General features: G+C 43.1%; 1 protein-coding gene across 1 annotated transcript in view; it reads right to left on the bottom strand.

Annotated features, from left to right (window-relative positions):
• Positions 1-19,361, bottom strand: part of STK32B (serine/threonine kinase 32B) — a 429,527-nt gene extending 410,166 nt beyond the window's left edge. The window contains exon 1 of the mRNA XM_027766208.1: positions 19,216-19,361. Coding sequence (XP_027622009.1) covers positions 19,216-19,334 — 119 coding nt within the window. The 5' untranslated portion in view covers positions 19,335-19,361. The remainder of the gene's footprint in view (positions 1-19,215) is intronic.
• Positions 19,362-27,215: the final 7,854 nt, after the last annotated feature.

The following is a 27,215-nucleotide window of genomic DNA, read 5'->3' as shown; positions in this document are numbered from 1 at the left end:
GGAAAGAGATGAAGCCCTCTCTTGCAGAGGGAAGTGATACCAGCACAGAACAAGAATCTTTGCTGGTTCAAAGAATGTCTGGCTCAACTAAGGGGTCAAGAAGCAATGAGGGGGTACCAGCAGTTAGCGTAATGGCCATGTCACTGGATTCCCACATAGTCGACCACGGTTCGAGTCCCGGACCTGGTGGCTTAAACTCACGCTGGGCGTGTGTGCGTGCATGCCCAAGATCCCAAGAGGAGAATGGAGGAGAAGGGTTTGCGGCATGGCCATCTCCCCCTGGGGGGTGATTTCTCGCTTTCTATCTCTCTGTATCTCTCTGTCTGTCTGGCGAGTACACGTGTCCTATAGCAAAAATCTCTCCAAAAAAAAAAAAAAAAGTTTAAAAAAAGAAGCAATGAGGGGACAGTGGCCCACAGACTCTGGGAAATGATGGCCCCATACCTGTTACCTTGTTATCCCAGTCTTTTCCCTCCTTCCTCCAGGGAGGAAAAGCCAGTCGTTATGGATTCATCTTCAGGGGTGACAAGGGAGGGGAGGTGATGGTGGTGTACCGAGGACCAACCTTGGGAGTTGAGAGCAGGAGGAGAAGATTCAAAGGCTGGATCTAGGCACTTCCACTTATGTGTGGGCCTAAAAAGGTCAAGCTCATAAAAGTAGAGATAAAAAAGGAGGTTGTCTGTATGGGAAGGAAAAATGGGGGTGGGGAGCGTTGGTTAAAGGAAAACTTTAACTTTCAGCTATAAAAAGAATAAGTTTGGGCCCACCAGGTCATGTGATGGTTAAGGCACTGGACACCTACATGGCCAATGGTGAATAAAATCACAAACCTGGTGACTTGTTCTTTCTCTCTCTCTCTCTCTCTCTCTCTTCTCTCTGTCTCTCTCTGGTAAGCACATGTGTTTTATAGCAAATTAAATAATAATAATAAATAGGATTAAATAAGTAATACTTTTTTCTTTTTACTTATTTATTTATTACATTCTATTACCGTGCATCATTAAAGCATACCAAATGAATTTTACCATCACAAATACACAACAGATCAGTTCAGTCAAAAATGTACTCATATACATTATTGTTTTTTGATAATTCAAATAGAAAACTTGTTCTATCTGACCTACATGGCAGTATTCTTTTTATGTAAATAGCTCTTTTTCTTCCCCTCATGGTGTTTCCCCCTTTTTTTTTCCCACATTTTATAGATTCATGAAAGATCTTAATTCATATAAATACTTTCAATAGCAAGTGAAACTCATATAAACATATTTATGAATACATTTCTGACTTTAGGCATAAAATTCAGTGAGTAGAATGAGCACCTAGCTGAGACTATATAGTTTACTGTGGTCATTAAGTAGGTATTTTTTTTAATTTCAAGAAAAGCAGTTTTAACTCTAATAAATCAAAATAAAAAATGCTAAGAAAAATTTGATTAAGACTTAAAGCTAGGAAAAAAGTTAGGATTCTGTTCAAACAGTAGGTAGATACTAAAAACTCAAAAAACAGATATGGACAGAACTAAAATCTAGTAACAAGTGGACAGTAATTTTCTTCAGAAACATTTTTTTTCTCTATTTTCCCTTTTACCAAAGAGAGGCATAAATTAACTTATTTGCAAAAAAAAAAAAAAAAAGATTAGTCTCAATTTGGTCTGTTGTTTGCACAAAGCCCCATAAGAATACTAATTTATTTAGGTGGCTCTGCTGGAACCTTTTATAAGGAACTTCAGATTAGACTCTAATTTAAAAAGCCTCCCAAGGCTACTGAGTGAAGTCAAGAACTCACCATCTGATTGTGCCTTTAAGAACTTGTATTTGAAAGTTTTTTGAGCCTGTCAAGAAGTGACATTCTCTTCTTACCAGCCAGGCAGAACCGTTTATATTACCAGGAAATCTTTCCAAGAACTTCTGTTGAGTTTCTTGAGATTTACCTTAGTTCCTTAGCTTTCTGGTTAAATCTTTAGATAGAGCATTTCGTTAAATCTTTAGATAGAGCATTTCATTCAAAGTTCTGGAAATAACCAATATTTCCAATTTCTGATGCAAAGAAACAGGTATTACTGAACTTAGGCAAATAACCATTCTGCCACAAAATAAGAATACTCACAGATATTTTTACAATTGCAGAGGGATCAAGAAGGGAGAAAAGTTTATGTTTCAATTAAAAAAAATTAACAAATTGCTGAACCTATCAATAGTTTGAAAGAAGACAAAAATCCTTAAATCTGGAAAACAAGCATAGAAGAAAATCAGTAATATTTCAGTCAAAAGTCATAAAATTTTATTTCACCAGTTCAATATCATGTAATTAATCTCCTGTTGAATTTGCAGTGTTACTGTTGTTTTGATCTTTTCATTTAAATTCTGGAAGTTAACATTCAATATTATTATTGATATTTTCAGTCTTGTCCCTACCAATAAGTTGTACATTTTCTTTTTTTTTGGGGGGGGGGAGAGGTTTTCGCTACAGGGCGCGTGCGCTTGCCAGACAGACAGAGAGAGACATAGAGACAGAAAGCGAGAAATCACCCCCCAGGGGGGATGGTCATGCTGCAATCCCTTCTCCTCCATTCTCCTCTCGGGATCTTGGGCACACACGCACACGTGCCCGGCGTGAGTTTTAAGCCACCGGGTCCGGGACACGAACCGCGGTCGACTACGTGGGAGTCCAGGGACATAGCCATTACGCCAACTGCAGGTTCCCTAAGTTGTACATTTTCTTAGTTGTTTTTTTGTTCTCTTATTTCTGTGTGTCTGTCTTTAGTTTTCCTGGTAAAGCACTCCCTTCTGAACTTCTTGTAGAGCTAGTATGGTGTTGGTAAATTCTTTCAGGTTTTGTTTATTTGAGAATGTTTTTGTCTTTTCTTCCCATATGGAGGATAATCTTGCTGGGTATAGTATTCTTGGTTGAAATTGTTTTTCACTTAACACTTTGAATGTATTTTCCCATTCTTTGCTTGCATTGTTTCTGATGAGAAATCTGCTGTTAGCCTGATGGAATATCCTTTCTAAGTAACTTGACATTTCTCTCTTGCCAATTTTAGTATCTTAACTCTGTCTGTGGCTTTGGTCAATCTGGCTATGATGTGCCTTGGAGAAGATCTTCTTGGGTTGAATTTACTTGGGGTCCTTTGTACTTCTTGGATCTAGATCTTTGAATGCCTCTCTAGGTTTGGAAAGTTTTCTTCCAGGATGTCATGGAATAACTTATCAATGCCTTTATTAATTTTTTCACCTTCTGGGATACAGATTGTTCAGATATTTTGATGTTTAATGGTATATGATTTTTTTTGTACATTATTCTCATTTGGGGGAGTTATTTTCTCAGTCTTTTTGGTAATTTTTTCTAGGTCAGAGTTTTTGTCTTCTACATCTGAGATTTGACTTTCTGCATGGTCTAATCTACTTTGAGTACTTTTGAGGGAGGTTTTCATTTCCTGTATTACAGCCTTCATCTCTGACAGTTCCATTTGATTCTTTTTTATGGTGTGTATTTATTCTTTCAAATCGTGCAAGGACTTCCTCACCTCCTGGAATTCATTGTCTCTTTTCTCTTGCATCTCTTGGAGTTTGCTGTCTCTCTTCTTTTGTATCTCGATTAGTTTTGTCACTATAAATATTCTGAATTCTTCATCTGACATTTCTACAAGTTCCATTGTACTATCTGTGGATGATAAGGGTTGTTCTTTTTCCTTGGGGAGAGATATTTTCTTGGTTTCTCATATTTCTTGTGCCCCTGCAGTGCTTTCTGTTCATCTGGTAAATTATGTTTCTTCCTATTTTCTTGGAGGTAAGTCTGAGTGTTCAGAGGCTTATAGGAGGAGATAATCCACAATCTCTCTGCAGTTCTGTTTCCCTAAGGCTCACCAAACAACCTGCACTTTTGTCATTGTAACTGGGTATTACAAAGACCTCCCCTTTTCTAGAGAACAGATGCACCTGGACTAAGCTGCAGGGTTTCAATAGAGAGTTCAGAGGCATGCCGGAGGAGAAAAGCTGCACTCTCTCTGCAGCTCCATCCCTCTCCCTGCTGCTCACTCTGCAGTCTATTCAGATGTTTGGCTATTATACACCTAACACTGTCTAGACAATCAGTGTGTGGAGGCTTCTTGGGTCTGGAGGGAGAAACTAGAGCAGAATATCTTCACTTGCCCTAGTTCCTGAAAGGAGCAGGACATATCTTGGATGTAGATGGCTTATGAAAGGGCCTGTGATTTGCCTGTCCTGTCTACTTTTTGGGTCCGGAAGGAGAAGTTATAAGTAATAGTTTTTTAAAAGATGAATTAAGTTCTGGGAATCTAATGCACAGCATGGTGACTATAGCTAATAATAATGTGTTGCATACTTGAAATTTATGAAGAGAGTAGAACTTACATATTCTAAAAAACAAAACAAAACAAAACGCCAAAACAAAGCCATGCAAAGGCAACGGGTATGTTAATTTGCTTGACTATGGTAATCATTTTACAAGGTGTGTGTGTGTGTGTGTGTGTGTGTGTGTATGTATATATACATGTAAAATCATATATATGGATATATATACATATAAAATCATATATATATGTAAAATCATCACATTGTATGTATCCCTTAAATTTATGCAATGTTTGTCAATCATACTTTGATAAAGGTAGAAAACATTCTTCAATAATTAAAAATAGTATACTATTGTGATCATTGTAACAAAATGTCTAAACCTCTGCTTCATGAGACAGGGTCATAATTTTGCTTAGGACTTTACTTTCTACAGTGTGTGTGTGTGTGTGTGTGTGTGTGTGTGTGTGTGTGTATGCTGTGAATTCAGAGCAACCTGGAACATATGTCTTCTAAATATAGCATACCTACTACCGGGTTTTTATTAGCAAATCATTATTAGTACTGTGGCCAAAAAAAGGCTTGACCTTGCTCTCTAGGGCCCTGAGGACCAGGCGACTGTGCTGTACACCAATGTGACCATGTGGTGGTGCCCCCTGGTGTTTAACACAGCAGGAGTCTCTCTGGGAGTTCAATAGCATGAAAAATGCCCCACAATGTTCTTGTGTGAAGGGTTTTCTAAGAAATGTCATCATTCTGGACTTAGGACCTTGTATGTGGCCCTTAAACTGATGCTGTCATTCACCGCCTGCTTTGCAGACTGCTCTCTGCTACAGAAGAACAAGTGACCACTGATCAGTGAAGCATGCTTCCTTCAGAGCATTTACTACATTCTGTTTTGATGTGTCACTATCATTGGGCATGTGTCTTGACATCGCCCTTGGCTTCCTGGAGAGGTCTGTGGGATTGGGGAGCATGTGCCATTCTCTTTTATCCCTCCAGTCCCCTGCTGTCACTGCCTGCAGGCACAGCAGTTAATATGGTTTAGAATAGGATATTTTTCTTTAACCATCCACGTGATGCCTTTGGTTTTACAAGTTGTGATTTATTTTCATTAAGTCTGTACTTTTGATTTAATTATGTAGTCTGACTCATTCATCTCTGCCTCTCAAAGTAGGATGTGCTTGGGCCCAATTCTCCTTTGCAAAATGGAGAAGAGAAAGCCCCCACCTGATAGGGCCCTGGTGGAGCATGAATGAGATGAGGCATGCGAAGTGTTGTACATGCCGTGCATCCACTAAATGCTTAATAAATGTGAGCTACGAGACACATCCCCACCATTACCCAGCACATAAAAAGATTAGATTCCTTCCTTAGCTTCACGACTTACTCAGATTCAGAAATATGGGGTCGAAATTTCACTTTTTCGTCAATGCGCAGGTCCATGAAGTAATTTACATTGGGTATAGAGAACTAAAGAGTTACATTTCAATTTTCATTTCTAGTTCTTTGTGGGTCAGTGCAAGTGATGCTGGCCACCTATAGCTCTCTGCATATGGTTTGTGGGGAGGGGGGAGAACATTCATTCATTCAACATGTACCTACTGTGCATCTACTAGATGCCAGACATGGTCTGAGTGCTGAGAATGGAGTAGTGACAATGCAGAAAACATGCAAATTAAAACATTAACGAGCTACCGCTCTGTAGCTATTAGAATGACTGAAATCCAGAACACTAACAATACCTAATGCTGACAGAGAGGTGCACAACAGGAACTCTCATTCACTGCAAGTGACAATCCAAAATTGTGCAACCACCTCGGAAGACAGTCTGGCTGTTCCTTACAAAACTAAAAATACTCTTACCATAAGACATAGCAATTACACCCTTTGGTATTTACCCAAAGAAGCTGAAAATTTATGTCCACAGAAAAGCTCATGCATGAATTTTTATAGCAATTTATAAATAACTATGAAAACTTGGAAGCAACAAGATGTCTTTCAGTAGGAGAGAAGATAACCTGTGATACATACAGAAAATGGAATATTATTCGGCACTAAAAAGAATTCAATGATCGAGCCATAAAAAGACATGGAAGAAACTTAAATGCTTGTTACCAAGTAAAAGAAGCTAAGAGGCTACGCACCATATGATTCCAACTCTATGGCGTTCTGAATAAGACAAAACTATGGAGGCAGAAAAGGGTCAGAGTTGCCAGGTATGATGGTTAGTTCTGGCTGTCAACTTGTCTGAACTAAGCAATATCTACAAACTCGATAAAGCATTAGTCTGCCTGTGTCCATGGATTCCATGGGTTGTTTCCAGAAGAGATTAACATGAGAGTCGGAGCAGGCTAGATGTAAAAGATCTACGCTTGATGTGGCAGGAACTACCCAAACAAGGGAATTGGAGAGAATGAACACAGAAAACAAATGGGTATCTCGTGAGAGAACAAGATAGACTTCTACTGCCTCAAACACCAGAACTCAAGGCTCGTCTGCTTCAGACTCCAGGATTTACAGCAGGTTCTCAGGCTCTCAGCCTTTGCGTTACATCATTGGCTTCTGTGCCTTGGAGGCCCCCAGGCTGGGACTGAGACGTGCTACCAGGATCCAGGAGCTCCAGTTTACAGCCGGCTTTCTGTGTGACTTCTCAGCTGCTATAATTGTGTGAACTGTTTCTCCTAATACCCCCCCCCCTTAGATATCCTGCTGGTTCTGTCTTCCTAGAGAAACAGCAGGGGTGGGAAGAGGAACACATGAATAGTTGGAACATAGGGATCTTTAGGACAGTGAACCCACTCTACATGATACGATTGGGAAAGTCGTGATGTATTTTTGCATAGAAAAACACGCCATGACTTTCCTGACAACCTAATAGAATTGTGGTTATATCCCATTATAGATCTGTCCAAACCCAGAGATTGTACAACACCAGAAGTTAACCCCAATGTAGACCAAGGGTTGTAGGTGATGATAATGTTGTGGAGGCTCTACATACTGCAACAAATGTAGGGGGTGAGGGTGGGGGCTTCTGCATGTTTGGCTCATGGAGTAGATTGGAAATCTCCTCACCTTCCTCTTAATTTTGCTGTGATCCTGAATCTGTCCTAAATAATAACAATAATAATAATGATAATACAGTTTTTTTAAAAAACGTAGATGACCATGCTCACCCTCATAGAAAGACACATATGTGTGTGTGTGTGTGTGTGTGTGTGTGTGTAGGTGAGGAGATGAGTATACATAAAATAAACAAGATGAATAAGGAAATATGTTGTGTGTTGTCAGGTGAAAAATGTTATCACATAGGAAGTGGATTAGGGGCTGCCAAGATAAGAAAGCTTAAAATTTTTAATTGAGTGCCCAGAGAAATACCTCAAATGAAAGTAACATTCCATAAAGATCTGAAGGAAAGCGCAAGGGTCTACCTTGCAGACGTCCAGTGAAAAACATCCAAGGCAGAGACAACAGTGTGTGCAACAACTGCAGGGGTGGGGTGGAGACGAGGGCATGTTTCGATGTGGGAGGAACATGGAGAGAGTGCCTAGAAAACATGAGAATCGGGGCACCACAGTTCCCAGCTTAATTAAGCTCACTACCACAGGTGAATACTTCCCATAAAAACATATTACATTCTAATGCGATTTCTGTGGCTCTTTGGACTCTGAGCTTAACATAAAGTTGCTTGGTCTTTGAGCATCCACAGGCTTTTACCTGCATATTCACTGCCTCCCACTAGTGATTTTATGCACATACACTGTCCAGAAAATTTACAGGTTACTATTCATACTTCAGGTTTTCTCAGAAGGAAGCATGATAATGTGCATCTCTCTAACAAATTAAAATGCCCACAGGCCCCACTGGCTCTCATTTGATAGGAACCCAAAAAAGCATGGAAGGGAGGAAGAAATGATCCCTATCTTACAGATGAGGAGACTAAGACTTTCCAAAGATACAGACTTAGGAAGACAACAGATTATTTTCCACATTTACTACTCTGTCAAGTATACAACTCACCACATTTCTCTTTTTTATCCAGTAAAGCATTTTTGTCCTTGAGGGTAGAGCCTGGCCCATCACTTACTCATCTTGCTATGATTCACAACTCATAGAAGCTGGTTTTGGAGAGAGCATAGGCACTGCTATTAGAGCTGGGCCTAGTAGGGTTGTTCTGGAGTTGGCTCACAAGAATCAGTGCTAGATTTTCAGAAATGCTGCGATTTGGCTGAGCTTATGTTATTGGTTAGAAAGCAAATACAGAGGGAACTTTTTTTTTTTTTTTTTGGAGAGGTTTTTGCTATAGGGCGTGTGCACTCACCAGAAAGACAGAGAGAGACAGAGAGACAGAAAGTGAGAAATCTCCCCCCAGGGGGGATGGCCACGCCACAATCCCTTCTCCTCCATTCTCCTCTCGGGATCTTGGGCACACACGCACATGCGCCTGGTGTGATTTTAAGCCACCGGGTCCGGGATTTGAACCGTGGTAGACTACATGGGAGTCCAGCGACATAGCCATTATGCTAACTGCTGGTCCCACAGTGGGAACTTTTTACACAGGGATCCCCAACTCTTGGTACCAGTCCATGGCCTGTTAGGAATGGGTCCGAACTGTGGAAGGTGAGTGGCGAGTAAGCTGTGAAGCTTCATCTGTATATATAACTGCTCCCCATCTCTTACATTATCACCTGAGCGCCACCTCCTGCCAGATCAGTGGCCGCATTAAATTCTCATAGAAGCCCCCAGATGGGACTGTCTAGTTGCAAGGAAACAAGCTCAGGAATCCATTGATTCTTCATTGTGGTGATTTGTACAATTATGTCCTTATTTACTGCAGTGTAGTAACGGAAATAAAGTGATAATAAATGCAATGCACTTGAACCATCCTGATACCACCACCTCTAACCTCAGTCCATGAACAAATTGTCTCCCACCAAACCAGTGCCTAGTGGCAAAAGTTTGGGAACTGATTTACACCACAGAAACCAGTAAATGTCACAAATCAGGGCTTGTCCCTCACCCCTCGCCATGGCAGAGTTGGCTACAGAGGATTCACGGCACCCCCATTGCTTCTAACCCCAGTGCTGTCTCTGGTTAGCTGTGTATGTAATCTTGCACTAATAACTCAACTTCTGAAGAAGTATTCAACTTCTTCAACTGTGAACAAGAGATAGCAATAACCACCTTGCAAGAGGTACTGAGGCTTAGTCAAAATAAAATATGATCATAGTGGGTGATCAATACACGGTACTGTTACTAAGATGGAATAAGTGTGGGATAAAATTAATAATTTCCCATGGACCAAGGAGAGTTCTAGTTACAGAAAAATACAAGGGAAAGCATTAGGAGTCAGAAAATAGACACAAGAAGATGTGTTGTGGCAGACAGTGGGGAAAGCAGAGCACCTCAAAGATGGCTGACAGGGTTAGGGAGTCCCAGCTCTTCCACCTGATCGTGGACAAAACCCATGGCCTCCCTGACTGACTGTTGGACTTCCCTGCTCATCCACAAGAATTGCCTACAACTCAGCAGGGACAATCACCCAGGCCTGTGGAGCCCTGTGTTTACATAGTGTGGCTCTTGGATCTTCACACAGCCCTTTCTGCTGCTGGGTGTTGGTCCTTGAACAACACAGTGCATCCTGGTACATCTTGTAACCCACACTTGCAGCCCCCAGCCCTGCCCTCTTAAGAAGAACAAACCTGGTTCCAGCAGATGGTGTAATGGTTATGTGGCTGGACTCCCACATAGTCAATCTCAGTTCGAGTCTCGGACTCTGCAGCTTAAAACTCACACTGGGCACATGTCTGTGTGTGCCCAAAATCCTGAGAGGAGAATGAAGGAGAAGGTATTCTGGCATGGCCATCATGCCTGAGAGGTGACTTCTCTCTTTTTGCCTCTCTGTCTCTTTCCCCCTCCCTCTGGTGAGTGCACCCACTCGATAGCAAAAAAATCTCTCTAACAACAACAAAAGAATAACAAACACATGCCATATACAAATACACTTGTGAAAATTTGGCTTTTTTATAGTACCAGCTTAAGCTACCAGTGATGCTACAAATCCTAGAAAGTAAAGGATTAGAAAAGGATCTTTGACAAGCCAGCGCTGCCACTTGTTCCTTTATTATGGGAGTTACCATGGTGATAAAAATGTCCCAGGAGGTTAAATAAGACGTTATTAACTGGAGTTGGAAAAACCTCCATCAACATTCTCCATCTTTGTGTGTAAGGGATGGACCAGGCCATCAGCTGACCCTGAGGGCATGGTGGATGCTTGGTATCTCTATATTTCTTAAAGTTACGCAGGACACCAAAGGACGGAGACTACTCTAGATGGAGGGAAGAAAGCAGGAGAGCATGAGCCACTGTCAGCGTACTGTCTTCTCTCTCCTGCAAGCTCTGCCCATTGTTTACCCACAATGCCTCCCACATCATTTGGCATATCACAGGCCCGTAAGGACACTGAATAAGCTAACTTACTAAACATCAAATGATGGGACACAGAGATAAAGAAGGCATAGTCCCCTTCCCCAAGCTGCTCACTGCTAATGGGGAAAACACACACACAGCAGATGAGGTCGAGAGAGCTGCCCTACACTGTTAACAGTCCAGGGAAAGCAGCACCTGCTGTGGAGTGGGGAGCAGTCCTGGGAAGCTCGGTGGAGAAGGTGGTGCCTGGACTACAAACTCCAAGAAGGCATGTGCCACTGTAGGGTTCTCTTCGTTGCTTAGAAATAAGACAGTGCTTAGGATCCAACAAGAGTCCAAAAAGTATTTCCTTACGAGAGAATGAGCAGAAGTTCTCCTGTGAACACAAGAGAGACAGTGTTTGGGGTGGAAAAAGCAGCATGTACAAAGGCCCAGAGTGATAAAAACAGCAAAATGTATCAGGTAGCACAAATCAGGAGGAATGGCTGCAAACATATACCCAGATGGCAGCAGGGGTGGGTGTCAGGAGATGAGGCTGGACACGGTGTCGGAAGCCAGGCTGTGAATTTATTCTGAGGGCTTTGGGGAGTCACTGAGGAGTTCCATACAGAGAAGCAGAGGCTCAGACTTACACTCTGATAAGCTCTGCCTATAGGGTCTGCTGAAAGATAACTGGCTGAATGTTGAAACATGAGTTAGGAGACTGTAGCAACATTCAAGACCGAAGGTGATTGCCTTTATGGAAATGATGCTCTCAGCCATTGGCAATTTCTTGTCAAGGGCTTATATCTTTGTCAAAGGTTCCCCTGGGTGGCTTCCAGGCTCTGTTCTCCTCCTCCTTCAATTTCTTCCCCTACTCTTTGCTTCAGCCAGAGCAGCTCCACTTTTAAGTATACTATAGTTTTATTTTAGTCAAAGGTCTCAACATGGAAAATTTAGTCGCTGATTTATGTGGCTCTTTCCTGGCTTAGAGTGGCCGATAGACACGAGCGTAGTTACGCCTTCCACTGACACTGAGAGGAGGTGCTAGGAACATATGTTTGCTGTAAGAGGAACTTAAACTCAATTCAGGTATCAATTCTTATCCTACCCTGCCAAATACTTATTCTCAAAGCTGTTCTGGCAGCAGACAATGGCCAGTGCCTCCTTGCCTAATATTAAATAAAATGTTTAACAGTAAGTCTAGTAAATATAGCCAGTTAGGTAAGTAGAATGGATTTTGGAAGTACAATCTGAAAACAAGAATGAACTACTGCTCACTAACATTAAATCAGGACAACAGTCTAGTACTAAAACTCAGGACATGTCTTCCAAAAGTCAGAATGTCCCCATGTCCTGTGCTGGAGGAAAATGAGTGAACAGGTGAACCACACTTAGAAGTCCGACGCCACTTGACTTCAACCAGCCAGAGGCCAGCCTCAAAGAACCAGTGCAAAGAACATAATTGACGGCGACCACCCTGCCACGGCGCAGTTACCACATCCAGACCACGTGGTGCTTGCCGCGCATCAGGTACCCCACTGGAACTTTGCACAGCACTGCATGATGATCACCCTCTCACTGAGTTCCACAGATAGCAAACGGAGACCCAGGTGAATCAGCTCTCTCCCAAGGCCCTGTATTAGCCAGTGTTGGCTATCACACAAAAACCAGACTGGGCTGTTTGAACAACAGAAGCTTATTTCACATAGTTCTGGGGCCTGGAAGTCTCTGAGAGCAGAGTGCCAGCACAGTCAGGTTCTGAGAAGGGCCATCTTCCTAGTTTGCAGAAAGCAACCTTCTCCCTGTCCTAAATGACATCTCATTCTCTTCCTGTTCTTATAACGTCTCCATCCTTTTAGATCAAGGCTCCACCACATGACCTCACTTAGCTAGAAATGCTTCCTAAAGATCCTACCTTCCAGGACTCCCTGCCACAGATTCCAAAATCTTCAGATGCTCACAACCCTTATATATAAAATGGAGTAGTGAGGGACCAGCAGTTAGCGTAACGGCTATGTCACTGCACTTCCACGTAGTCGAGCGCGGTTCGCGTCCTGGACCCAGTGGCTTAAACTCACACCGGGCGCATGTGCGTGCGTGCCCAAGATCCCGAGAGGAGAATGGAGGAGAAGGGATTGCGGCGTGGCCATCCCTCCTGGGGGTGATTTCTCATTCTGTCTCTCTGTCTCTCTCTGTCTGTCTGGCAAGCACACACACCCTATAGCAAAAACCTCTCCAAAAAAAAAAATGGCATAGTGACTGCATAGAACCTACACACATCCCTCTATGCTTCAAGTCATCCTTAGATTTCTCAAAATACCTAACAAAATATAAATGCTATGTAAATAGTTGTTACACTGCATTGTTTAGGGAAATAATGACAAGAAAAAAGTGTTCATAGTCAGTACAGATACAATCTATTTATTTATTTATTTGTTTGTTTATTTATTTACTTTATCTGCTATTGGTTGAATCAGGGTGTATGAAACACATGGATATGGAGGATAGACTGCATACCACATTGGAGGTTAGGGAACCAACATGTAAGTTTGGGCGATGGAATTTCATCCACAGTAGACTCATAGCCAGCAAGAGACAGAGCTAGAATTAAAAACCTGGATATAAGACCTTAAGCCAGGGTGTTGAAACTTCCCCTACTCTCTCTTCCTCTTTCACTTTCCACTCTACCAAGGCTCTTGAAAATATGCCACCTTCATTCTCTGGGTGTGATTTTTCTTTCCCTTTCTCCTTTGCCTTGGTTGTCTTCAGCCCAAAAGAACAAAACACCTTTGTTTTAGAACAGGGGAAAATATTACACTTGACAACTAAACTTGGGTCATTGTAGGCTTGAGAGGACAAATCATTCTTTAGAGGCAAGTTGTCATGAAAACTAATCAACGCTGGGCCTTTGCCTATGCCAGTTACAAAGCATGTCAGCAAAAAGAATAATGAGAAGGTGTGCATTCAGGATTTCCAAGTCCGCAATAATTTACCCTCCATGTAATGAGATGAAAAGCTAGAACAGGATTAATATAAAACCATGCTGTCCTTATGAACCTAACACAGTGTGCACTTCCAGCAGGGGTGTGAGAGGCAGCCAAAGAGCAGCCCAGTAGGCATGAGGTGGGGTATGACGAGCTAGCAGGGGGGCCTACCACAGCAGCTGTGGCAGAAGGGCTGTAAGTGTGGGCTATGAAGGTAGACAGCTTGGTTCAAATCCGTCTCCTCTGTTATTACTGGTGTGACTCAGTTGCCCATCTGTCAAATGGGGATAATAATAGAAAGATAATAGTAGGAAATTAATGAAGTTATTAGGAGGAATAAAGAAGTTTAAAAGATACATATCAAGTACCCAATCAACGTGAAGGTCATTTCCCTAAAAGAACTGAAAATATAAGGGGGCAATGGGAAGGTCTTAGTTTGAATCACAATTCAGTTGATTCAGGAAAAGTAATGACCTCCCCCTTTTTTTTTTTTATATGTTTACATTTAATCACTATATCTTTACAACATACAAAATGAATTTTTTCACCATGAATACACTGCATTTTAGTCCAAAGATATTACCAAACACATTATTATCAACAGATAATATTCCATTTTTGTATGTTAAATATTTTGCATTTTTTCCCCCTTGATTCCTCCCCTCCAAGACGTCCACTGACCTACTTTGAGCCCTGCTTTCCGTGTCTGAGAAATGGGCAGGGCTGTTCTGAAGGCTCCTGCACAGAGGTATAACGTATGAGGGGCAGGCACTGACCACGTGGACAGCACAGGCTTCTTGCTCTCTTCAGGAACAGCTCCAAAGTTCCCTCTGGGGACTTCCTTCCCTCACCATCTGATCATGAGACACATGTGGGACCACCTCCTGTTCCCCTCCTACCCAGAGTCAAGAAAGGGCAGGTGACCTAAGGGAGGTCAACCATGGGCTGTGACCTTCAGCCTCTGCTGAAGCTGTTCAGCCAGTAGGAAAAACTGGACCTGCCAGGAATCAGTATAATTTGTGGCTCTGAAAATAAAACTGGCAGGGGAAAACAGCGAGAGCAACCAATAGGCTATAATTCAAGACATTTTTAGTTATAAAAGTCAAGAAATTTCTTTCATGCTCAAGTAATTTTAGATTTTTCTCTCCTACAATCTAAATAAATCCTGACACATAGTATGTAAAGTACTCATTACTGAATAATGGATCAATAACCCCTTTCCTTTTAACCTAGAGCTTGAAGGGCCATTATGTTTCTATCAACTGTCATCTACATCTATCATCCATTTATTTATTTATTACCTATCTACCGTCTATCTGTCTAATCTATCATTTATATACCTATCACCTATGTATTTATAATCTGTTGGGTCATTGGAAAAGTCATGACATATTTTCCTATGCAAACTGCATCATGACTTTTCCAATGACCCAATATCTATCACCTATCTACTATCATAATAAACATACACACGTATATACATACATATATACATGCACATTTGTAATGTCTTATAGTGAATAATATTTTCATTTACAAGAAATATACTTTCATATCTCTTTTTCTTCAGTTAAGTACCAAAAAAATTCTAGGAGTAACCAGGGTGTTACGATGTTCATTAACAAGTGAAGAAACTGAGCCCAGAGAGTTTGAGAGGTGACTCCAACTTAATTGGGTTGAAAATACAATGTCAGTATGCTGGGATCATGCAGTTAACACAAGCTGAGTATGAAAGAACTGCCCCTCGTGCCTAGAGCAAGGACTCGGCTAAGGAGAACTGTTTGCAAGGTCAACAGTTTTACGAGTTCTGGACCTCACCTCTATTGTGTTACTGTACTGGCCTGCACTCAGTTTCTCTGCCATGGGCCTTATTGCCATACCCCGGTACCCCATAAAGGCACCCCCAGCCTTACTATAACTTTTACAATAATCCTAAAAGAATGCGGATCCACTAAGGCGGCAGCTGCGTAGGGCGGCGACTGTGAACAGGAGTTACTCCCATTAGACTCATCCCACCCTCCTGGAAAACGTCAATAAAGAATGCTACATTCACTTCTCCTACTGGGGATTACTAATGGAGGGTCCCAAGTACACAGTAACCTCTAGGTCAGTCATTAAGCTGCTCACAAGACCACATTCCTTTCCTATATAGACTCACCCTCTTAGCTGTAGACTACCCCAGAGATAACATACGTATTTCACTTTAGTATATACTAACCTTGTCTTTACTAAACCAGACAGGATTTATTTCTAGGCTCTTGTAATTACTGCCACCCTATCCTGAAGCTGAAGTTCTCAAAAGCTGACCCAAGGCTCAAAATTCTCAAGTCAATCTTGGACTAAAGTGATCAAGCTGGTCTGGGACTAAAAATTCCTGGAAACCCTCTCATCCAAAGACCCTCCCTGGTAATCAAGATCTAAGAAGAAGATACACCCAAAAAATGGACTTCCTCATTCTAAAAATTATGACTGTTTATACCTAAACAAAACAGACGTCATGTTTTATGATTATTGTTCCTATACTTTGAATGCCTTACCTTTTGGAGTAAAATCCTTCACTTATTTCCCCTCACCCATCCTACCCCTGTAAAACTCCTTATATAATAGATACACATGACTTCTGGCCATCAGGGCTGCAGTCTGGAGTTTACTCTGGCTGTAGTTGGCTGAGAACATGCTAAAGGGCATGAGGTCTTAGTCTGATTCCTGCTCACCCGCGTCGCCTTCCTGTGCACCCACCCCGGCTGGGGTACAACTCCCAGCATCAGTAGAAGCCAACATTTGAAGAGAATGTTCTTATTTACCCAGCACTTTCATGTAAAGAGTCTCTCACTAATCCGTTGGTGTCTTAGAAACCTTAAGCAGTACATCAAACAGTAGACCTTAAAGGCCAACTCCGTTGCCTAGTGGTTACGGGATCTGGATTCCACACAGCCAACTACAGTTCAAATCCCAGCCCCAGTGGCTCTTCTGACACAATTTCCCTCCTTTAATAACATGTATTATGTATCACACAAGCTCAGTTATGCATCTGATCCCGTTGGTCCGCTCTCAGGAGTCTCTTCTGGAAAAGTTTAGGCTCAGAGATATTTATCTTGGCCATATTTAAATTGTCAAAGTAATGATAACCATCCTAAAAGGATAAAGGTTAGATAGCTTATTGTACTTTCCCACAGTGGAACGTTAATAGCCATTAAAAACGATTTTAAAAGAGTTTGCTGTAATAACGGGAGAGTGCCCCTACCAGACTATTAATTTGAAAAAGCAGAATACAAAACTGTTATACAAGAAAAAGAACACAGGGGACCAGCAGTTAGTGTAATGGCTATGTCGCTGGACTCCCACATAGTCGACCGCGGTTCGCGTCCCAGACCTGGTGGCTTAAAACTCACGCTGGGCGTGTGTGCGTGCGTGCCCAAGATCCCGAGAGGAGAGTGGAGGAGAAGGGATTGCGGCGTGACCATCCCCCCTGGGGGGTGATTTCTCGCTTTCTGTCTCTATGTTTCTCTCTGTCTGTCTGGCGAGCGCACACGCCCTATAGTGAAAAACCTCTCAAAAAAAAAAAAAAAAGAGCACAAAAAGAATTGCACACCAAAATGCAATTTGTGTGTGATGGTGTTCTACATAATTAATTAATGAATTGTTGTTTCTTTTTAAATTTGTTGTAGGGCACATACACTTGCTAAGGAGAGAGAGGGAGAAAGAGCAAGTGAAAGTGAGAAATCACCCCACACAGGCCACAGCCACACTGCAATCCCTTTTTCTCCACTCTCCTCTAGGGATTTTGAGCACGTGCACACTCCTGGTGTGCTCTCACAAGCCATTGGGTCCAGGGCTCGAACCACACAGTCGGCCCTGTGGGATCTAGCCACCTTAATCACATCACCTGGCTGGCACTCTTATGTAGGTGTTTTTCTTTTTTTGGTAGAGGTTTTTGCTATAGGGCACGTGTGCTTGCCAGAAAGACAGAGAGAGATGGAGAGACAGAAAGCAAGAAATCACCCCCCAGGGGGGATGGTCACGCCGCAATCCCTTCTCCTCCACTCTCCTCTCGGGATCTTGGGCACCGCACGCACACGTGCCCAGCGTGAGTTTAAGCCACCGGGTCCAGGACTCCAACCACAGTTGACTACATGGGAGTCCAGTGACATAGCCATTATGCCAACTGCTGGTCCCCCTCTTATGTATTTTATCTTCTGTATTTTGCAATAAGTTTATGCTGTTTATCTGATCATTTTACTTTAAAAAGATTTCTTTGTATAGCAGTGCAAACACGAAAGGGTTTATTTCCCTAGACAATAGAAATGTTTGGGTCACTACCCAGATTCAAAAAAAAACTTTCAGTAGTTATTCAGACTTGTTTCATATTTTCCTGTAGAAGTGCTGGCATCTATGGCATCTGGACAGTCTATGTTCTCCTAGCACCCAATGTTCAAAGAGTTTCTGAGAATGAAGAGCACTCAGAATTACTGATGACAGTCAAGAACAAGGGCAAAGCTAGACTTCCTCACCCAGGCTCGCTTTTGTTGCTTTCAAAATCAATGAATCAACTCAGCAGCTAAATGAAGCAGTCAGAATTTGTTTCCTCAAGTAGGCTGTCCTTCTAGCTTAGGAAACATTTGCTAAGTGCCTCCAACATGTCTGACACTGTGTTAGACTCTCAGAAACAGAGCAACAAGAAAAAATCCTTGCTTTCAAGGAGTAAGCAATTTCTCAGTGAGAGCAGATTAGTAAGCCAAGAATCTGGGTTCATGGTAGGAAAGGTTGTGCTGAGTCAACCATAGGCCGTCATGGAGACCGTGAGGGGCCCTCACCCAGCCTGGGGGTCAGCAAAGGCTTTTGACCCTAGAGTTTCCTAAGCTGGTTACCAGGAATGTGCAGGCTTGGTCAGGGTACTCTGGAGGAGATGGGGACATGAGTGATTTAGGAAGTAGAGATGTTCCATGCACAGGCACAAAGGGAGGGAACCATTGGCGGGGTGGTATTTCCAGGACGCAAATTTGAAGCAGAGATAATGACAGAAATGGGATGGGGACAAAAGCTTTCAAATGTGGATTATAGCAGGCCTGTGGGCTGGATTCAGAGCTTGGAAAGTGTCATGTCTACCCCGGGCAGCCATCTGGAGTGGAGTAAAACGCCAGCTTGTGGTGGCCCTTCTTGCCATCAACACTGTGGGTATGATTTTCTAAAAGGTTGAACTCCCCTTAGTAGACTGTATTTGGCATCTCTTCTAACATTCCACATATTTTCTCAAATTTACAAAACCTTTCTAAAACTATTTGCAATTCTGATTCAACAGGTAAGAGAAAAGATTAAAATTAACATGAAGCATATGCTTAAAGATTTTATCAGAAAATGTACTCTACAAAATATTTAAGGATACTTGAGCCCAGAAAATGTCTTTCCTTTGCCTTTACAACACAGAAGAGTCCTTCCAGCAGAGTCAAATTTACATTTGGTTCCATATTTAGGGATTTGCTGGAGCTCAGAACGGAATTACTCACCACAGATTGACGAGGAAAGGGTGCTCCAGCCCCTGCATGATCTGCAGCTCCCGGAAGACATTGCGGACTTCGTCCCTCTCGATGCACTTCTGCTTGTTCATGTACTTCATCGCATACATTTTCTTAGTGTCTCGCTTCTGCACGATACATACCTGAGCAACAGCCAAAGGAGAGAACATTCAGGCCAACGTTACTGATTGTCTTCCATGCTTTGATTTCCATATTTAAGGATTTTTGTCTTCTCTTGAACTGTTGGTAGGTTAATCTACCTACGATTTGAACTGAATCCTAACCTTTTTCTTTGTTTTAAGTAAATTTCTCGTCACATTTTTTTATTTTTATCTATTAAAACTAAAACATTTTTGAAGTTAAAAATGTATTAAAAAATACATTTAGTTAACACCTAGTTAATGACTACAGTAAGCTATATAGCCCCAGTGAGGTGCTACTTTATAGTATGTTCACTTTACTCACTGAAGTTTATGCCTAAAGTCTGACATATGTTCTTAAACACATATATATCAGCTGTGTTTGATATTGAAAGTCTTTAAATTAATTAAGATGTTTAGTGAACTGATAAAATGTGAAAAAAATGGCACGGAAAACAACTGTATATACCAGAGACAGTGTCGGACAAGGTAGGAAATCAAGGGGGGGAAGCAAAATATATAAGAAATAAGAAGTAGAAAAATATTTGTTGATGATAACATGTATGGTAATATCCTTGATTGAACCAATATACAATGTATACTGGATGAAAGATCACATTTTGTATACTGTATTGATGTACAGTGAATGACTGTAAATAAATAAATAAATAAATTTTTAAAAATAGGGGATACACACACACACACACAGGGATCTTGGGCACACACACACACACACACACACACACACACACAGTATTTTTTAAGAAACAAGAAATGGAAAATTATTTGTTGATGATAACATGTATGATTAAGCCACTATACAGTATATTCTAGATGAAAAATCACATTTTGTATGCTGTGATGATGTTCAATGAATGAATGTAAAATAAATAAATTTATAAAATAAATATATGTGTATATATATATATACGCACATATATATATACATATATAAAACATATATATGTATACATATATATACAAAATATATATATGTGTATGTGTGTATATATACACACATAGATATATATATATATATATATGCATACAAAAGGCGGGCCCCATAGTCTAGTGGTAAGGAAGCCAGATCCCACATGGATCACGTGTAGTTCAAATCCCAGTCCCATGGCGGGCACTTGTATGCCCCAAATACTAATAATAGGGAGAAATGGAAAAAAAGAGATTACATCATGACCATGCCCCATTGGGGGTGCCTTCTTTCTCTCTCTTTCTCAGGTGAGCATATGTGCTCTCTGGCAATTAAGAAAATAAAAATAAATAAAGAATAGGAAAGCCAACCCTCCATTGCATTTTCGCACCTGGATTCAAGTCAGTTCTAAATATTCACTAGCAGAGAAGCTCTGGCTAAGCCCTCAACCTCTGCCTCTATGAAAACAAAGCGTTGGACCACATTCATCATTCATTAAATATTTTCATGAAGTATGGGTCACGCACTAAGAGCTGGAGGAGTTGCAGACAGAGGGAGATAAAAGGAGCAGCGCTGCCCTCAGGGAGCTCACAGCCCAGGAGAAAACGATCAGGAGTACAAGTGATCACAACTCCACGGTGTGCGTGACTATTTCGGACCCTGTCTGTATGCACCTAAAGCCCCTCACTCTCCTTACTTCAGCATACACCCACCCAACTTCCATTTGCCAGTCCTACATTTCTTTGCCTAAGGATTCTCTCTTGCCAGTAGAAGCTACTTTGCTGCCCATGCAGGCCATCAAAGCCAGGAATCAACGTCCCCAGGAGCAATGTTCAACTCATGACTAATGAGAACTGGGGTATCAGTATTCCAGGTCCCTGTCTGTTGGGCAAGGTGAGACACTAGGGTAGCATGCTTGACAGCACATCCTTCACTGGTTCTTCCGCCCTTACTTCCCTGACTCACCTCTCAACTCACCTACTCGTATTGTCTTTGCTTCTCCACTTCCCTGTTCTCAAATCCATGCCTCAGAGCCTGCTTCTGAGGAAACCCACACTAAGGCAGATGGGCTCTGATGTAGTGAAGAAATCCTAACTACAATGATGACAGCCCCCATGCACTGAGCACTTTATGCAGGCCTCACTCTGAGCGACTGTATCATTGGCTATCTCACCTAATTGCCACATGAACCATATGGATAAAGTCCATCTTCCTTTACCATAAGGAAGTCCTAGCCCTGATAGGACCAAGAGTTAGCGTAATGGCTATGTCACTGAACTCCAATGTAGCCAACTGCGGTTCGAGTCCCGGACCTGGTGGCTTAAACTCACACCGGAGTGTGTGCGTGTGTGCCCAAGATCCCGAGAGGAGAATGGAGGAGAAGGGATTGTGGTGTGGCCATCCCCCTAGGGGGTAAGTTCCCGCTTTCTATCTCTCTGTCTCTCTCTGTCTTTCTGGCGAGTGCATGTACCCTATAGCAAAAACCTCTCAAAAAAACAAACAAACAAACCAAAAAAAAGTCCTAGCCCTGAGTTGCAAATGTAATTAGGAATCTAACTAACTAACTTGCCCAGAATTCAATAAGCCATTAGAGGGCAGGGCAAGGATTTGAACCTGTGAGGGTCTGACTTCTGAATGATTCCCTTATCTGGGGGCAGCCAGGGCAGGGGAGGGAGAACAAACTGTCAGAGAAGGCTTTTTATAGGAATTAATGCCAGAGAGTGAGCACCCAAGGATGGAAAGATGGCAAGGACAACAAAAAAGGCTTAGAGGGACAGGGGATATCACAAAGGAGAGTGAGGAGCCCAAGGAGACAGAGCCAATAGCAAGGCAGGGCTGGATACAGCAGGGCTGACGTGTACCATGTGGAATGAACAGTAACGAAGACTGTGTAATTTTCCCAGCTGCCTGGTGAGCCCTTCCAAGGAGCGACCATAGCAAAGGATCACAAACTGAGTGGCTTAAACAATAGAACTGACTGTCTCATAGTTCTAGAGCCTAGAAGTCCAAGATGAAGGCACCAGCTGGGCCACACTCCCTCTGAATGCTCACGGGGAGAACCCTTTCTGCTTCTTCTGGTTTCTGGTAAGGTCACAATCCCTGGTGCTCCCTGAGTTGTGGTGGCCGCACTTTGATCTCGGTCTCTTCCTTTGTCACACAGCCTTCTCCCTGAGTGTCTGTCTCTGTTTCCAAATTTTCCTCTTCTTAGAAGAGCACAGTTAGAGTGAATTTAGAGCTCACTACAATCCATGGTGACTTCATCTTAACTAATTTCATCTACAAAGGGCTTTTTTTTCTAAATAACGTCACATTCTGAGGTGCCAAGAGGGCATGAGTTTGGAAGGCCACTGTTCAACCTAGTACAGCTACAATCTCCACTTCACATATAAAAGAAAGGTGAGTCAGAATGGTTTTGGTCCCTTCTCAAGGCTCCAGACTCAAATTGAGGTGTTCTACCTCATTCTCTGTCACTTTGCATCAACAATACCACCTGAGAGGGACATGTTGGAAAATGCCAGCAATAAGGTGGTGGGCTTGGGTGCTAGAGCTCTCTCCTGGATCATAGGCTGCTTTTCTACTGAAAATCAGACTGCTCCGAGCTCCACCGTGCTGTGGATCTGTCTGAGGCAGATACAGGACAATGGGGCAAACCCTGAAGTCTGAATCCAGCTTTGTTCTTGTTGCCTCTCTGAATCTCATTCTCAGCATCTGTTTGAATGTTAGCAAAACCCATGCTGCACTATTGGGGTGAAACTAAATCAGATCAAGGAAGTAGGGGTGTCCAGCAGTACTGGGGGATGATAAGTATGATCTGATTCTTGAGCAGATTGGGTGGTACAGTGGTAACAAGCTCAAGGGATGTCAGAGCAATACAGATGATATGGGTTCAGTTGACCTGAACCCACCCAGTGTGTGAGCCCACGATGTTGACAGGCTAAGAAGGTCGGGGTAGGGATTATAGCATGAGACCTTGTTGAGGGTGCTAATTTCTCTCTCTTTCATGAGAGAAAGAAACTTTTTTTTTAAAAAAAAGAAACTACTACTTGTGTAGCTTTTTTATTACTATAACTTTTTACATTCAATTGCTGTACATCATTTGCCTTGTAAAGAGAATTTACCCAACATGAAATACACCTCAGAGCAGTCCAGTTGAGGATACTATACATATTATCAACAGGTAATAAGCCATTTCTATGTCCCACAATGTGCAGTTTATAAAATTATCTGAATCTCAATGTATTAAATATCACATTTCATGAAACCTCCAAAAAGATGATTTTTAGTCAGTAAAATTAATGGCATAAGGTTAATAAACCTGAAAACCTCCATTTCCAGTGCACTTGAAAATAAAACATGCAAGGAGGCAGAGGTGAAGTGTACAGGCACCTTAGGGACCTTTGCTTTGTGAGGATCTGAGGAAAGACTTTTGAAGCCCTGGGTATAGGCCCTGAGGCCCAGGTCCGAAGCCAGGCATGCAGTGGGTGGATAATTCCATTAATCAGAATTTCTCCTTTCCCTCACTGCTCATTTGCCTACTCAGAGAGATGCTCAGAAGACATCACCTCTGCGAAGCTGGGGCCCTGGAGTCCTGCTGACTGCATCATCTTGGAAAACCTAGACTGAGGTCACCATCTACACAGTGGCCCTGGTGTAGAGTCCATTCAGATGAAGATATCCATGACGCTCATTTTGACAGGCAAGAAGAGAGAGATAGTTCTCGCTTCCCAGGAAAGGGAGAGCAGGGGCAGACAATCATCTCAGCTCAGAAAGAGTTAGGAATGATAAGAAATTCTTCAAAATTAAATTAGAATCCTGGCTTTCAAAGTAGAGCTAATGATTTCAGTGGCGCTTGGACATTCAACTTTTCAAGGGAAGGAAAAGAAGGCATTTGGCAGAGGGTGCGGGTTCTTGCTTAGAAGCCTAGATTTATAAACAGAAGAGGAGAGGACAAGGGGTAGGGGTCCGGGACCAGCAGTTGGCGTAATGGCTATGTCGCTGGACTCCCACGTAGTCGAGCATGGTTCACGTCCCGGACCAGGTAGCTTAAAATTCACGCTGGGCGCGTGTGCGTGTGTGCCCAAGATCCCAAGAGGAAAATGAAGGAGAAAGGATTGTGGCGTGGCCATCCCCCCTGGGGGGTGATTTCTCGCTTTCTGTCTCTCTGTCTCTCTCTGTCTGGCGAGCACACGCACCCTATAGCAAAAACCTCTCCCCCCTAAAAAAAAAAAAAATAGGGGTAGGGGTCCTCACCAGCTCTGGGCTGAGCACTAGTGGTCTATGAGGCTCTGGGCCGAGCACTGGGCATCTGCACCAGTTCCGTGCTGAGCACTGCATGTGGCCAGGACCTGTTAATCCTCTGGGCCACAATGACCACCTCAGTAAATCAAGGGCTTGGGTCAAATGCTCTCTAAGGCACCATGTTTCTCAGGAGCACAGAAGCACAGACCTAGGAAGGCTGGACCTGGGGTAGGCAGAACAAGGCTCTGATCCTGGCCCCCTGCCGACTATGAGTAAGGCTGTGACAGATGGCCAACCCCTCTAATCACGTTTCCTCACTGGCCAAGCAGGGTTGGTAGCAATAGCTGAATAAACCTTACCATGAGATAGAGAGGACAAAATGGAAAGAGAGAGGGAGGGAGAGAGCGTGCACGCTAAGACAAATCTAATGCACTGGGTAGAGATAATAAGGGTCTTCTGGGAAGTTACAGAGACACAGGGTGAGTCTGAGCTCGGGGGCCACTCTGACCAGGGCTTAACTTCCAGTTCTTTGCTGTGAGACCACGACCAAGTCACCCACCCTCTCTGAGCCTCAGTCGGCTCATCAGAGCTCCTGCTTCTCACTATGTGAAAGCACAGGGAGAATTTGCAGTCTGCAACGTGGAAGAGAGCCTGGTCAGATCCTGACCATGGCAGCTTGGATTTCCTGTCTTGGAGTGACCTTAGACTTCCTACCTGGCTTCCTCCTTCCTTCTTCACTGCTCTCTGCCTGGATCCCTGCTCCCTGGCTAGCTCCCTCTGCCCAGGCATGACTTTCTTTGGGAAGCTCTCCTTTGACCCTTGGAGTGCCCTTCCCACTGTGCTGTCACAGCCCCTGTTTCCATGGAAGGGCTTAATCCCCACCACCATCAAACAGTCAGATCCCAGCCACCTGAAGGCAGGGCCTGTGCCTACTGGTTTTCTTGTTCAGGGGCTCATGCATGAGAATTTGTCATCGACGCTCTTGACCCCTGCCCTAGCATGATCCTCTTCCCCTGCTTAGAATACCCTCCTGATGCACTCCACATAGCCATGATCACCACCTCCTTGCCTTGAGACTTCCTGGGCCCTGGCCTCAAGGCTGAGTCCTCTCTGCAGGGAGAAGTTCAGTTCCTTCCAGGTGGAAGGCCCATGACGAATATGTGACTGAGGGAATCTGCTGAAGCTGGAGCAGCATTTCATCCTTCTGAGCTCATGACAGGTGCTCTAGAGGGACATTTAGCACATGTCACCTGTTATGGACTCTACCCAGGTCCTGGGAGGCTCCAAATGAAAGAGCCAAGTTTCAGGTGCTCCAGTGGGCCTGAGCTGGGCTGCTCACAGCCCTTTGCCATAAGAAATCACTGTTAATGAGGTGAGAGAAAGCAATTCGGCCAAAGCCACCCAGGCTGCTGGAAAGGCAAGCACTCAATTTACATTCCTCATTAGTCTAATTCAATTAGGACTGATGTTATCATTATTCATTACAATTCATTGGGACAAATAAATAAATGCTAGCTAGCATGGATTGCAGCTGATCAGCTGTAAGAAAGACAAGTGTCAAGCACGTGGAGCATCAGAAATTTAAGAACAGACCCCAAGTTGGTGGGAATGGTAGCTGGTGCACATTGAGGAGCTCATGGCTGTCTTCCTAATGAGAGAGCTGATGACATCCCTTTTCCATCACACTCAGAAGTCTAGGGCACCCTGGAATTTGACTTTTTTTTTTTTTAAGAGAGATTTTTGCTATAGGGCACGTGAGCTAGACAACAGAGAGAGACAGAGAGACAAAAAGCGAGAAATCACCCCCCAGAGGGGATGGCCACACCACAATCCCTTCTTCTCTATTCTCCTCTAGGGATCTTGGGCACGCACGCACATGTGCCTGGCGTGAGTTTAAGCCAGCGGGTTCAGGACTCAAACCGCGGTCGACTACATGGGAGTCCAGCGACATAGCCACTACGCCAATTGCTGGTCCTGAATTTTGGGTTTTTTAAATGCACCCAGAGAAAGTTAATGAGCTGCCAAGGCTTGTAGGGAGAGGTTCGGAGATAGGCCCTGAGGGTGTGGGGACATGCTCTGAGCAAACACCACCTGTCCTTTTGGACTAGGCAGAACCTTGCAAATTGTCCTTTCCTTGACCCTTGCTGCAGGCAGAGCAAGGGGTGGAAATTGCTAGGGGCCTTCCAACAGACACATCTCATGGAATTCAGGAAGCATCCTGATCCCAATCAGCAAATCCAAGCCCTGCTCTGCCTCTGTAAGATTCTGCAGCCTTCTCTGGGCATGGTGGTGCCCGCCCTATAGCAAGATTCTTTAGCCTTCTCAACATCCCTTTTATGTTTTAAAGATGTATCATCCCTACACCTGCAGCTAGTCTCCTCTCCACTAGATAAGAAGTTTAATGAGATTTCTCCTTAATATAATTATCCCCAGGAGATACACCCCACCCAGTAGGTCTAAGCCCTTACAGATATGTTACCTGCTTCTTATTGTCTGTAACATGGCACTTTCCCCTATAAATAAAGGCGCCCAGTTTGTCTGGGCGGCACAAGTTGCTTGGGCTGTTTAGGCTCAGGCCACCTGTGTCCACTGCTACTCTGTCTTTTTGTCTCTTTCTTTCTGCTTCCTCTTAGATGGAGCCAAGTCCAGAGCAGATGCCAACAAGGGCTGAGAATCACTCTGCT

This window comes from Tupaia chinensis, unplaced genomic scaffold (genome assembly GCF_000334495.1).
Source record: "Tupaia chinensis unplaced genomic scaffold, TupChi_1.0 Scaffold141490_1, whole genome shotgun sequence".
Taxonomy (NCBI): Eukaryota; Metazoa; Chordata; class Mammalia; order Scandentia; family Tupaiidae; genus Tupaia; species Tupaia belangeri.
This window is presented reverse-complemented; position numbering and strand designations above follow the sequence as displayed.